This window comes from Canis lupus, chromosome 6 (assembly GCF_048164855.1).
Source record: "Canis lupus baileyi chromosome 6, mCanLup2.hap1, whole genome shotgun sequence".
Lineage (NCBI taxonomy): Eukaryota > Metazoa > Chordata > Mammalia > Carnivora > Canidae > Canis > Canis lupus.
This window is the reverse complement of record NC_132843.1, coordinates 45,017,535-45,032,536: the sequence shown is the minus strand read 5'-3', so window position 1 is coordinate 45,032,536 and position 15,002 is coordinate 45,017,535. Positions and strand designations below refer to the sequence as shown.

The 15,002-nt window shown below is 42.0% G+C and overlaps 2 protein-coding genes across 4 annotated transcripts in view; one reads left to right on the top strand and one right to left on the bottom strand.

The window, feature by feature from the left end:
• The window catches only part of SMYD3 (SET and MYND domain containing 3), a 796,483-nt gene that overhangs the window by 1,701 nt on the left and 779,780 nt on the right, over window positions 1-15,002 (bottom strand). The window lies entirely within an intron of this gene.
• KIF26B (kinesin family member 26B) overlaps window positions 1-15,002 on the top strand; it is a 442,501-nt gene that overhangs the window by 370,254 nt on the left and 57,245 nt on the right. For all 3 annotated transcript variants that reach the window (XM_072830252.1, XM_072830253.1, XM_072830255.1), the window contains one exon: window positions 10,104-10,263. In XM_072830252.1, the coding sequence (XP_072686353.1) occupies window positions 10,104-10,263 (160 nt within the window). The remainder of the gene's footprint in view (window positions 1-10,103; window positions 10,264-15,002) is intronic.

Sequence of the window (15,002 nt, the reverse complement as noted above, 5' to 3'; positions counted from 1 at the left end):
TGTTCGTTTCCCAGAGTTAGGAGTCTCTCATGTAAAAGGAGGAATCTTGTAGGATGATACATTCATGCCATGAACATTTTATCTCAACTTAAAAGATAGAAATAGGTATTTATTCATTGATCTTCTGATATGGACCATGGCTTTCTCTTTGAGATGAGTTTTCAACTTAAAGTTCTGCTTTTACGAATCACTTAGAAGTGATTCAAGAACTCAAAAGACATTGATGCAGCCAGCTGGTGTAACACCTTTCTAGATTCTTAAATGTTTTTCCACTCTATAATTTTTCATTTTCACCTAACTTGGCATCCCTTTTTATTTTTTTAAAGATTTGTCTATTTAAGAGAGCATGAGCGAGGGTGGGGTGGATGGGCAGAGGGAGAGGGAGAAGCAGACTGCCCGCTGAGCAGGGAGCCTAATGTGGGGCTCAACCCCAGGACTCCAAGATCATGACCAGAGCTGAAGGCAGATGCTTCACTGACTGAGCCCCCCAGGCGCCCTCAGCATCTCTTTTTTAAAAATAACTAATTTTAATCTCATCTTTTCAAAGCATTGAGTTTAGTTTTTAAAGAAACATGAGCTCTCTTTATACAATCATATTTTATTGGTTCATATAAGATTTGCTTCTATTTGTATCTGTAATGACAAGTGGCATAATTGGCTTTGGAGGGAACCCAACTGATCTGTTAAGCACCCAGCTCATTTGAAGGTAGCAAGAGCACAGAGGAGAAGACAGTCAGGGCTGCCCATGCAGGTCTCATGTGCAGAGGGCATCGGTTCACATGACTCACAGGTGATGGCCAGGTGGCAGGGCAACCCTACCTAGATTTTGCTGTATAGGAGAATCACCGGGGGGAGCTTTGCAGGGAATCTCAGGTCCATGGCGCACTCCAGGCCAGTTAAATTAGAAAGCCTTGGTGTGGGAGCCAGACATCGTGTTTTCTTAGATTCTCAGATGATTCTGATCGGCCGCAAAGTTTGCCAACCAAAGTCCCGGAAAGGTGAGTTAAAAGAGGTTCAGCCTCTTTTACAGTTGCTTTACAGTTAACTCTGGATTTTCATCTTAGATTCAGCATTAGTTTTCTAAGTGATGTTGGGCAATTTATTTTTTTTATTTATTTGGTGGGGGAGGTGATTTTTTAACCTCATCGGCCAAACGGAGTCGATTCTTGCCTTATAGGATCATTGTAGGAATTAAGTGATATCAGGAGACGAGCCTGGCACCTATCGGGTCCTTGGTCAACGTGGGTTAGGAGGGTCACTCTGGAATGGGGTGAAATTGTGCTTGCTTCGGCAGCATATATATGGAATGGGGTGAAATTAGGATTGCTTCCCATGGGGGAGAGTAGGGCATGTGGGTGTTCCGTTTTGCCCAAGCTCCAGACTTGCCACATCCACAGGAGAGAATGAATGAAGGGTGACTGGAGGCACTTTTGCTCCTCTTACTCTGCAGCTGTGACCCTGGAAATCTGACGAGTCGATGAGGAATTCTCTCGTACCTGCTCGTATTGTTCATTGATGACAGAACTTTCTCGCCAGCCATCTGTAGTGACGTACGTCGTTGCCAGTAGCAGATGGCCGGTGCTTACTCACCTTGTACCCTCCCGGATGAAGCATCTTGTGTGGCAGCCAGAATTTGTGGCCACTGGAGCTTCAGTGGGTACAGTAGACAGACTCGATTTTTCATTGTCTGAATGTGACTCCCGCTTTGAGTCATGTGGATATAATTATGGGTATTTTATAACGTGATTTCTCAGCACGATCTAAACTATGCCTTTTGTTCTCTTTTATTTTACTACATGTACATCATGCATTTTATTCCATTACATCAAATGGACTATTAGAGTCTGAAAGTCCAAACTGGTCCCTGTCTTTGCCCTTTAATCTACAGCACACGTGGATTATCTGAGCTGCTCCTGTCTATATAATTAGGTTGCAAAAGAGATGATATTTTGCTTTAAAAATAACTATTTCCCTAGCATGCTGCCATGACCTGATCTTGCATGATACGAGATGGGGTAAAAGAGAAGTTACATATTCTATGTTCCCTCACGAGGATTTTTCCTGGGGATAGTAGAAGATAAAATGTACCGTCCATTTCTTGGCTGTGATGTACCAGAGTAACTGGACATGCCTGTGTTGAAATGCTATGCTTTCCTTTTTTTGTTTCCCTCTGTCCTAGATGCTGACGTTGAGGGTGGGGCATGGTAGAGGCCAAGTTAGGGTTAGGACAGTGGTTCCCGAATGCTTTCATCCTATAGCATGAGCTAAGCCTCCTACATTTGTGCTTGTGCAGGCTCTCCCTGCAGATGTGTGGGCACCCAGACACTGGCCACGTGCTCATCACACATCCACCCGGACCCAGGCATGGCCCTGTCCCACCCTCTGCATCTACTTTCCCAACCAACCCCTTTGCCACATAGCCCCAGAAGTTGTGGCTTCTGGAACAGTTTTCAGAAGTTTCTGTGGCCACCTTTGCTGCTGGCCTTCCTTGCAGAGTAGGGGAAAGCAGAGGGAAGAATAGCTGTCCCAGAAGCAGCAGCGGCTGAGCCACCCTGGAAGGTAGGAATCCAGAGGGGTCAGTCTGCTGCTGCCTGGGGAGTGAGGGAGAAGGAAAGGAAATGATCTAGAAGCCGGGTGATGTGCTGGGGGTACAGTAACCTCAGACAGTAGGGCCGGGACAGAAGGGAAGCTTGGCACTCCTGCTGTCTTGGGGACTGGCTGAGGCCACGTGGTGCAGGATAAAGAGCATGGGGCTTCAAGGTGTCAAGCCCAGCTGCACTAGTGACAGTAGTATTGTGGCCAGTTTCCTTTTTAAGAACAAAATAGGGGCACCTGGGTGGCTCAGTTGGTTAGGTGTCTGCCTTCAGCTCCAGTTAGGATCCCAGGGTCCTCGGACCAAGCCCTGTGTTGGGCTCCCTGCTCAGCGGAGAGTCTGCTTCTCCCTCTCCCTCTGCCTCTCCTCCCTGCTCTCTCAAACTCTCTCGTTCGCAAATAAAATCTTTATTTAAAAAATAGCTCTAATGAGATATCCTTGAGATATAGTAATCCACATATTTGATAAGTTTTGTCCTATGTATCCCTGCCCATGAAACCATCAATACAATCAAGAACCTATCCTTCACCCTCAAGTCTTTGGTGAAATGCCTTTTTCTCTTTCTGAAATTGTTTTTGTCATATAATTAAGTTTTGAAGGGTTTTTAATATACTCTGGATAAAAGTCCTTTATCAGATATATGTTTTGCAAATATTTTCTCTGTCTGTGGCTTGCCTTTTTATTCCCTTCACAATGTATTTTGAAGAGTGGAAATAGTCGATTTTGATGATGTCTAGTTATCTGTATGTTCTCCTATAAAAATCACATTTTTTATTTCATAGTTGAGAAATCTTTGCCTAAACTGAGATCAGGAAAGTTTCATGCTATGTTTTATGCTTTCTTCTAGAAGATTTATAATGTTAGGTTTTATATTTAGGTCTTAGATTCATTTTTTTTAGTAAATTGTGCAATGTATGGATTAAAGGGTTTTTGTGCATATATATACCCACATATATATGTGTGTATATATATATAGCAGTATCTTCAGTTTGGTAAAAGTGTTTCTGAAAAATCTGCTAACATACTGGTAAAAGAAATGAAAATTATATAATAATTATATAATTTGAGAGAGTGAATGCATGAGAGCAGGAGGAGGGCTACAGGGAGAGAATCTCAAGCAAACTCCGAGTGTAGTGCGGAGTCCAATTAGGGGCTTGATCTCATGACCCTGAGTTATATATAATGGTTCTAGTACCATTTGTTAGAAAAACTATTGTCTCCCTACTAAATTACCTTTGTTAAATAGTATTCATATTTGTGTCGTTCTGTTTTTGGACTCTCTATAACTATTTCATTGATCTGTTTATCTATCTTTACACCAATACCACACTGTCTTGATTTAATGGAGGCTTTATAATAAGCCTTGAAATAAGATACTATACTATTAGCCTTCCAATTCTGTAGTTTTATTTATTTTTTAATTTAATTTTAGTTTTTAAAGATTTATTTATTCATGAGAAACACGGAGAGAGGGGCAGAGACAGAGGCAGAGGCAGAGGGAGAAGCAGGCTCCATGCTGGCAGCCCGATGTGGGCCTCCATCGCAGGACTCCAGGATCACACCCTGACCCAAAGGCAGATGCTCAACCACTGAGCCACCCAGGTGTTCCCAATTCTGTAATTTTAAAAGCTGTTTTGACTATTCTAGATCCTTTACTTTTCCATATAAATTTTAGAATCCATTCTAAATTGACTTTGTAGAATCACTTTCTACCAAAAAAGACTGCTGGGATTTTGATTGGGATTACACTGACTTTGTAGATCTATTTGGAGAGAATTAACATCTTAACAATACTGAATTTTCTGACTCATGAATGTAATTTCTCTCCCTGGTCTTTAGATATTCATTGATGTCTCTCAGCAATATTCTTTTCTCCATGTACAGATCTGTCTTCTGTCTAATTTATGCTGAAGTATTTCATATTTTTATCCTATTGCAAATAGTATTTTAAAATTTCAATCTCTAGTTGTTTGTAACTACTACATAGAAATACAGGGGTGCCTGGCTGGCTCAGTCATTAGAGCATTCGACTCTTGATCTTTGGGTTGTGAGTTCAAGCCCCACATTGGGCAAGGAACCTACTTAAGAAAAAAATGTAGTTGATTTTTGTCTGTTGATCTCATATCCTGCAACCTTGCTAAGCTCTCTTTATTCGTTCTAGTTGCTTTTTTGTAGCTTCTGTTTGATTTTCTATGTGGATGATTGTGTTTGTCTGCAAAGAAAGACCAGTTTGACTTCTTGCTCTCCAATCGGGATACCGTTTCTGTTTTCTTGACTTACTGTACTGGCTACTAACCCCAGCACAGCAATGAATAGAAATGGTGAGAGTGGACATTCCTTTTCTTTTTTTTAAAGATTGATTGATTGATTCATGAGAGACACAGACAGAGGGGCAGAGACATAGGCAGAGGGAGAAGCAGGCTCCATGCAGGAGCCTGATGTGGGACTTAATCCCAGGACCCCAGGATCATGACCTGAGCTGAAGGCAGACGTTCAACCATTGAGCTACCCAGGTGCCCCTGAGGGTAGACATTCTTGTCTCATTCCTGATCTTAGAAGGCATATGATCTTTTACCATTAACTATGATGTTGGCAGTAGATTTTTCAAACTATCAAACTGAAGATACTGTCTTCTGAGCAGTATTTTGCTGAGAATTTTTATCAGGAATGGTAACTTTTGTTAAATGTTTTGTTTCTGCATTTTACTGAGTAAATCCTATAGTTTGTTTCAGTTTGTTAATATGGTGAATTATATTGATAATTTTTTTTTGTTAACCAATCTTGTATCTCTGGGATCAATCCCACTTACTTGGGATGTCAAGACCTTTTTATATGCCCCTAGATACAATTTTTTAATGTGGTTCTCTAATTTGTTTAGAGATTTTACAACAATGTTTATAAGGGATATTGGTCTTTGATTTTCTGTCCTTGTAATTTCTTTGTCTGTTTTTGGTATCTAGGTGTTCCTGGCCTCATAGAATGAGTTGCAAATATTTTCTCCAGTTCAATTTTCATGAAGAATTTGTGTAGAATTAGTATAGCCTTTTCCATTCTTATACTTTATTATTTCTTAAGTGTTTGGTTGAATTCACCAGTGCAGCCATATGGCACTGGAATTTTTCCTGTGAAAATTGTTAACTGTGGTTAACTACATATGCTATTTCTTTAATGTATGTAGAGCTGTTCATTTTACCTGTTACTCCTTGAAGAAGCTTTGGGACTTTACATCTTTCAAAACATTTGTCCATTCTTCCAAGTTGTCTAATTGACTGATATGATGTTTCCTTCTTCTCCATTTATATCTGTAGAACCTATAGCATGGCCATCTCTTGCATTCCTGACATTAGTAATTTGTGTCTTCTCTCCATCTCTCCTGATGAGCCATTCTAGAGATTTATCAGAGAACCAGCTCTTGGCTTCATGGATTTTCTCTACTGTCTTTACTTTCCTAGTCCATTGATTACTGCTTTTATGTTCATTATTTCCTTTCTGCTATTTGATATTTAATTTGCTCATTTTTTTTCTTATTTCTTAAGGTAGAAACTGAGATCACTGTTGTGAGACCTCTGTTTTCTAATCGAGGTATTTAATGCTATGAAGTTCCTCCTCCATACCTCTTCTGTGATCTCATAAATCTTCATTCACTTAAAAACACTTTTAAATTTCCATTTTTATTTCTTCTTTGACCATAGGCTACTTTGAACTGTATTGTTGAGTTTCAAAATATTTGGGAAGTTTCAAATGTCTTTCCATACGGACTTTGAATTTAATTCCATTGTGTCAGAGAACATACCCTGATGTGAATCCTTTAAAATTTATCTCGACTTGGTTTATGAACCAGAATATGGTCTGTCTTGGGAAATGTTTAGTGTGTATTTCAAAAGAATGTGTATTTTGCTGTTGTTGGATTGAGTATTCTATAAATGTCAGGTAGAATGAGCTGATTGACAGTATTTTCCAAATCTTCTATATCTTTACTGGGTTTCTGTCTACTCATTATACAGTTATTGAGAAAGGGTAATTTGAAATCTACGACTATAATTATGGGCTCACTTATTCATATAGTTCTATCAGGTTGTGCTTCTAATATTTGAACGCCTGTTACTAGACGCGTAAATGTTTTTTTATTGTTAGGACCTCTTGATGAATCATCCCCTTTATGAAATGTTCCTATTTGCTTCTATTCACATTTTTTGGTCTTAAGTTTCTTTTGTTTAATATTGATATAACCATTTTCAGCTCTCTTACAGCCACTGTTTGCATGGTACAGCCTTGCCTACTCTTACACTTTTTAATGGATTGTTTCTTTATATTTGAAGTGCATTTCTCATAGGCAGCATATAGTGGAGGCTCGCTCTTTTATCCAGCCTGTTCCTACTTTTCAAATAAGAGTATTCAGACTATTTACATTTAATGTAATTATTGACATGGTTTGGTCCAAATTGTTATTTTTCCATAGGTTTTCTATTCAACTTGTCTGTTCTTTCTTTTCCTTTTTTACCTGCCTTTTTGGGACTTACTGAGTATTTTTAAAGATTTCACTTTATATCCTTTGTTGGTTTGTTAGCTGTAACTCTTCACTATTTACTGTTGCTTTGGGGTTTATAGTATACACCTTTAAGTCATTACGCTCTGCTGTCAAGTGATACTACAGCACTCCGTGAATGAGATAAGAAGCCTATAATGGAGCACCTCTGTTTCTTCACTTCTAACCTTTGTAACACTGTCAGACTTAAATTCTGTGTTTGTTATAATCCACATAGGACAATGTCATTAGTTTTGCTTTAGCAGCCAATTATCGTTCAAAGAGATTTAAATAATAGGGGAAAAAAAACATACATTTATTGGCATGGTTATCATTTCCAGAGCTTTTCATTCTTTTGTGTATATCCTCTGTGGGTCTGCTTTTGGTGAATTCTTTTGGCTTTTTTTTTTTTTTGGCTTTTTAAAAAAGATTTTATTTATTTATTCATGAGAGATACACAGAGAGAAGCAGAGATGAAGGCAGAGGGAGAAGCAGGCTCCCTGAGGACTTAATCCCAGGACCCCAGGATCATGACCTGAGCCAAAGGCAGACACTCAACCACTGAGCCACCCAGGTGCCCCCCCTTTAAGCTTTTTAAAGTCTGAAATAGTCTTTATTTCCATTTTGTCTTAGAATGAAACTTTTGTTGAATATATTATTCTAGGTTGACTGTTTTTAGTGCTTTAGAAATGCTGCTGCCTGGTCTTTCACTTGTATTATTTCCAATGAGAAATCTGCCATCATCCTTTCTTTGGTCCTTTATATGAAACCTGTTTTATTCTCTGGGTGTTTTCAAGATTTTTCTAATCATCACTGGTGTTAAGCAGTTTGATTATGATGTGTCTTAGCGTACTTTTCTTCATGTTTCTTGTGCTGGGCTCATTGAGGTTCTTGGATATGTGGGTTTATAGTTTTCATCAAATTTGGAAAGGTTTTGGTAGTTATTTCTGAAAATATTTGATCTGTACAACCCTCTATGTCTTCTCCTATGGGGACTCCCAATTACCTATTACAACACTTGAAACTGTTCTACAGCTCTTTTTTCCCCTATGTTTTTGCTTGTCGTGTTTTTTTTTTTTTAATTTTCTGTGTTTCATTTTGGATGGTCTCAATGACTTTGTCTTCAAATTCACAAGGCTTTCCTTCTGTAATGTTTAATCTGTCATTAATCCTTTGTATTTTTCAACATTGTAGATTTTTAGCTCTCTATAGATGCAGTTTGTCTTCTTTAATATATTCCACGTCTACCTAACTTTTTAAACATTTGAAATACTGCCATAACTTCTTTGCTCTTGTTGTTTTTAGAGAGAACGCATGTGTGCAGGGGGGTGGAGGGGCAAAGGGGAAGCGAGAATCCCAAACAGACTCCATGCCCACCGTAGAGCCCAACATAGGGCTCGATCTCATGGCCCAGATCAGGCTCATAACCTGAGCCAAATCAAGAGTCAGATGCTTAACTGACTGAGCCACCCAGGCACCCCTGAAATATAGCCATAACTGTTTTACTGTCGTTCACTGTCAATTCTAATACCTATATCAACCAGTTCTGCTTGGTTTCAGTTATGTCTTCATCGTGAGTCTCATTTTCTTGCTTCTTTGCATGCCTTCTTATTTTTTGATGGATGCTGGACATTGTTGTATTTCATAAATATTCCTAAGCATTATTTTGGGATGTAGTTATTTGTAAACAGTTTGACCCTTTCTGGTCTTACTTTTAAGATTTGGCAGGTGGGACCTGGTCAGTGTTCATCTAGGGCTAAGTGTTCTCCACTATTGAAGCAAGACCCTTCCAAGTCCCCTCTCCAAGGCCCTGCAAATCTTGGGGTGTCTGGGTCTGGCTGTTGGGAACAGGCAATATTCCTGGCCTTGCATGAGTGCTGTGCACTCTCACCCCTAATCTGTTTGGGCAGCTCATGCCCCCCTGTGGCATTCCCTCACATGCTTATGCTGACCAGTGCTCAGCTGCATGCTTGAGAGCATCTCTACAAATCCCAAGTGCTCTTCTCTCCAGTACTCTGTCCTGCCATCTGTTGCCACCTTGATCTCCCTGGTCTACATCTGTCTCTTCAATTCAGGTAGTCTGCTGCGGTCCCCCTGAGCTCCCCACCCCTGAGACATAGCCTGGAAACCCTTTTGAGGCAGTAAGCTGGGACACAAGTAGTGCTCACCTGGTTTGTTTTCCTCCTCCCAGGGATCATTGGGATCACTGTCCTTTACTACCTGATGTCTAGTGTCTTAGAAGCAGTGGGTTTATACATTTTTTTAGTTTTTAGGTAAGACAGTTGATCTGGGCCCTGTTACTTCATCTAGGCCAGAAGCAGAAGTACTCGGGACCAAGCTGCTTAGCTCTTTTGAATGTCTGTTTTCTCATCTATATTAACAAAAGAACAAGAGTATTCTGCCTGTGGTTTTACTGTGGGAACTGAATGAGACTGGTGTTTGTGCAGCACCCGGCACTTGGCAGATACTCAACAAACACTTGGGTCTTTCCCTATCTCTGCACCTGGCTATTACTTCTTCCTGATTTTACCAGGGGTTATCACCCTGATTCCTGGCTGAACTTTCAGTCAAGGGCTCTATGATGATCAACCAAAGTACATAGTCTCTCCTGGGCTATTCAGATGCAACCCAATCAATTTCATAATTCTGCTCTCTAAAGGACCTGAAAGTGCAAAGCTTATCCTCCTCTCATTGGACATTTACCTTCTCTAAAATCTCCTCCAATTCAACCTATGGGTGTTACTCATTTGTTTATAGGCTGAATACAGGCTTTAGGTCAGTGATGTGAGGTGGACAGATTTTAAGAGGACCATGTGGTTGGCAACCCGGCATGATTTTGCTGGAGTTTCCAACTAAGTCATGAATGTTGATCTTTCCCTTCCCCTTTTAGGTTTCCCTCAGGTTTCCCAAGGAGGTAACTGAAGGGCAGATGAATGTTTGCCAGAACTTAACCACTTCTCTCTCCTCTTGTCTTCTCTGTGTCAGTGTCCGGAGGCCGCAGCCGTCTACACCTCATCGATCTCGGCAGCTGTGTGAAAGCTCTTAGCAAAAATCGGGAAGGAAGCTCAGGGCTCTGCCTCTCACTGTCCGCTCTGGGCAATGTCATCCTGGCTCTTGTCAATGGCAGTAAACACATCCCATACAAGTAAGTGACCCTTCCACTGGATAAATGCACTGGGGTAAGCGTGGTGCCAGGGCTGGGTGTGGGACTTCCACATTCTGGACTGCATTCTGGACTGGGTGTGGGACATTCCAGACATTCTGGACTGCATTGTTAGTATGGTGCCCAAACCAGCCTCTGCTTACAGTCGTGTATCCCATGATCTTCCAAATTCAAAAACTATGAAAATACTTAAATTTGCCCCAATCTTGACTTTGGGCTGCTCAAGTCAGAGATAATAGGAAGTTATCTCAGTTAGGGTCTCCAATTCCAATTGCCACTGGTAGATCATACCATCACACAGATGCTTCACAAGGGGTGGAAGATTGAACTACTCTTCCCTTGGGAGTTGAGCTGTCCTATTAAACCAATAAAAACACAGGATACCCAGGAAATTTAGGATTTCAGATATGCAACAAATAATTTTTTAGTATAAGTATGCCCCCAGTATTGCATGGACAGGGGAATCTTGGCAGCCCTACTTAGGACAGCTCCTAAAGCCTGGGGCATTGCCACCCACCATCCTGTGCAAATGTTTACTCCATTTCCAAGATCCTTTCCCTCTTTCTGTTATACTCTGAGAGGATGAAATTAGAGCTGCTCCTAGGTCTATGACTGGCTATGTCATCTGTGCCCATGAAGGACCCAGCCCGGGGCCACCCCTCACAACCATCACCCAACTCAGCTTTGCCACTAAACAACATGGTGATGCTAGTGGGTGTTCTCTGCTTATTCAGGGCTCTTCCAAGGTCCAGCTGCTCCTCTCACTAGCTCTCAGAACCTTCACTCATCATAAACTGATGCTTCTAGCTCTCATATCACAAGGATCTGGGACTCAGAATGGTGTGTGTGTGTGTGTGTGTGTGTGTGTGTGAGAGAGAGAGAGAGAGAGAGAGAGAGAGAAAGCTTTTTGTAAAATTTAGAACACTATAGTGGTAATTAATAATGAGCCTACCTGGATCTACTTCATGGGATAACACCTACAGAGTTGCCATAAGGAGTAAGCAAATGGACATGCTATCGTTTTTTGTAAATCTGTAAAATCCTGCAAATATAAGTCACTGTCATGTGGGAGGAGAAAGGTAAGTCAGGCCATTTGTTCTACCATGAGTGAGATTCAGGACGAGTCATTGTGTTCTCCTACCCTCTGCCCTAAGGGGATGCCAACACTGTGATTTACTTCTCCACCAGGAGGACCATTTGTACACTGACTTGAGGAGTTTAGATAGCAGACATAATCCTATCTGTCTCAACTCTTGAAATTTGGAAACCTAGCTGGATAAACCCAGAAATGGTTTTCCCAGCCCTTGTGAGGGCCCTTCCCAGTGACAAAAGTATTTCAAGAAGGTTTATAAAGTTTTATTCAGGATCATTTCTGCAGTTGAATAAACTCAACTTGTAATTACAAGAGAGGAAGGAAGGGAGGGAGGAAGGAAGGGAGGAAGGAAGGAAAAGAAAGATCTGTACTGGTATTGTCAGGGTTGCTGACTTAGAAAGAAAGAGTACTGGCCTCAGTTGGTTTCTTGTCCATAAAAAGGGGACCATGTCTATTAATGTAATAATAGATCATGATGTTAATAAAATTCAAAATACCATGTTATAGGTCACTGATTATATATTAGTGTATCTGTATCTCTTACATTATTTCTGTGGAGTGTTGTGCTTCTAGGATTTCAGTAAATATTTGTTGAATTGGTGATGGGGACAGGGAACGGATGAATGTAAGCATGTGAAATTATTTTTACTTCCGACAAAGCAACTTCCTTTTGATTTGAGTTGAATTTCATTGTAAACATACAGGGAATCATTGAGAATTGTTTTTATCAATAGTTTGAGGGCAGTTGTTAAATTAAACATACGTAGTCATAGTATCAGCTAGTCACAGTGACCAGACACCTGCTCCCTTGGGAGGGCTGACAAAATGTGAAAGCTCCACTCACTGTTCCCTGCAGACGTATGTCTGCTTCAGTTCCAGAGTTTTCTTCCTTCAAGTGCTAGCTCTGTGGGAGTGATGATTACATTGTCTGGGTGTGTGAAGTCAGCAGACTTGACATGAGTTTAGAGTCTGCCCAAGACCTGACTCACCATCAGGACCCTCCTGAAGACCTCCTGGGCCCCTAGTTGCTCAGGGCTGGGAAATGTGATGGCCTGGCAACATGGCGGCCTGGCCGTCCTCCTCAAAACACTCATTTACCAGTGCCTCGTCTAGCATAACCTTGGGCCTTCATGTTCCTCCTATTGTTTGAACCTTAGAAGATCCTCGCTGGCCTAGCATCTCAGCTGCAGCCTCAGCATATATTCAGTATTTGACGTCTGCAAATCACCTTTGCAAAGTGATTCATCAATTAGAAACTCTCCTTTCTCAAGGTCCAGGAAAAGAAGACCAAGATTTACTTGGATTGCCGAGCCAATTGGTGGCAGGATCAAACTGCCTCAGTTTCCACAGTAGGTCCCAGCCCACTTAGCCAGTCCACCACCCCCAAGCCTCATCAAGCTCCCTAATATATTAACAGCCTGGGCTGCAAACAGCATGGGACCCCCAGCCCAGCAGGAGGGCCCAGATATCCTTTATTAATTAATTCAGTCAAGGCCCTAAAGCCACATTATGTGGCATTTCATTAGCATGCTAAACACCTTTCAGTGTCAGACCTCATCATTTCTGAGAGGGAGGGGAGGTTTCCTGCCTGGGCAGCTTTCTCTCATTCTTGCTCGCTCACAACACAAACTAGAAAACCAAACCCCACATTCCTTACCCTCCCCCACGGCTCCAAAAGCCACAGAACCCCACTACCCCTTCATCTGTCACCCTAGACAACTCTGCGCTTGGAACCTGCATTACTTGTGTTTGCTTCTGGGAAATTAACTCAAATGTGCACAGAGGGGATATCGCCTGTCCTCATTTCTCTTCATCATCCTATCAGACTATTTGTCATGTGAGCAAGTAGAACGTGTGTTTGGAGTCATTACCCATCCCAGGCACTCCCGTGGGTACCTTAGGGGTGCCCTGAGTGGTTTTGACTTTGCAAATGAGTTTGCCTTTGTAGATGTCAGGCAGGCGCAGGATGGGCTCCCGACCCTAGCAGCTCCGTGGTGAGGCTTGCTGGCCCATTCCAGTGCTATAAATCAGTCCTACATGGTGGTGCCATTCAGAAAAGCATGCAGGGAAGGACAGGAGACCACCAGCAGCTCCAGCCCCACCTTCAGTTCTGCACTAGCAGGCTGCACATGTTCCTCTCAAACTTTGGGCAATGTCTTGTCTAGGGAAATCTGTTGCAGGCCTGACCATCTTGACAGTGTGTTTGCAAATTCCTTCCCAGTGTTCATTCCAGCCATTTGCTGTTACCCCTACCACTTCTTAGGCACCAGCATAATAGGTGTCTTCCTTTTTGATAGATGAGAAAAGATAGGGGGAAGCATGGGAATGAATTCCTGTGCCAGAAACCAGTATTGCAGCCCTTGGCCTCAGAAGGGCTCTCACAAGGAAGGATCTGTCCATGTGAACTCAGCTTTGGCCCAAGTGCTATTCTATCCCAGCTGATCTTCAGGACTGTAGTCTTTCTAGAGTGTGGAAACTCTAACCACCACCCAGTGTCTAAGCTTGTAGGTGAAGGTAGATGCTTTAGTATGGAGGGTGTGCCTGTATGGAGCAGGGGTATAGACCCTGAGGAGGCATACCCTCCATACTGAAGTGTCTACCTTCATCCACAACTGTCACTCCATTTGGAGAAAGAATTGCTTTAATAGGCCAAGCAATCTGTTTGTTTATTTGTCAACAAGATGCTTATACTGTCTCCAAACACCAGATACTTTATAATGTCTTGGTTTCCATTTAATAAGAGGTTGTGGAAGATCATTCTGCGACTCTCACGTTGTACCTGAGACCCTCTTTCTGAGTCAACTTGAGACATGGCTCTGCATTACAATCCCATGAAGGAAGTGATGCTCGATGCCTTTCTTCAATGAGCTTGGTCTGTGGTTCCAACAAAGACTTACTCCTTGTTTATTTGCACCAGTTACTGACACGTCAGAGATCATCAAACCTTCCCCCTCGCTGTGGTGAATCTGCTGGCAGTGGCAGGGGAGCCTGAGGCAGGCTGTGATCGTTGGCTTGAGACTGCAAGCCAGACCACCAGGAGCCACTTCAAGAGGTTTCCACACCATAGAAGCAATACAGAGCCCACCATCAGGGTCTCAGATGGGAACACGTTTCCTCCTACGGCCCTAGTGAGGCCAGCAGGAACCAAGGCCATATTAAGAATGTGCCATCATCAGAGCTGCTCATTCAAGTCAGCGAGCAGCCCTGGAAATTCAAATTCAAGTCTGTGACTTTTGGAGAAATTACATTTCATAAACAGAGGCAGCTTTTCCAAAATGTCCACACTTCTCATATGTGAGGGGCTGTGTGGAATACAGGGGAGGTTCCAGTGACCACAGGCCTGCATTCAGCAGGCCTTTCCAGGACTTGCATCTCGGAAGAAGGCAGAAATGCCTCTTTCTTGCCTTGAGAAATATTTTCTCCTACTAGCCATTTAGATAGCCTCTGTTCTCCCCAAACTGGAGACTGGTTCTGTGTCTGGGAAGCTCAGCAAGGGAGCTATGGATTGATATTAGCTACAATACTATTTCCCTGGTTGATGGGGACATGAAAGGTTCGAGTGTATATTATTTATATTTCATGTGAAATTAAATAGATATTTTCCATGAAAAATGCAAAGGAGTAACAT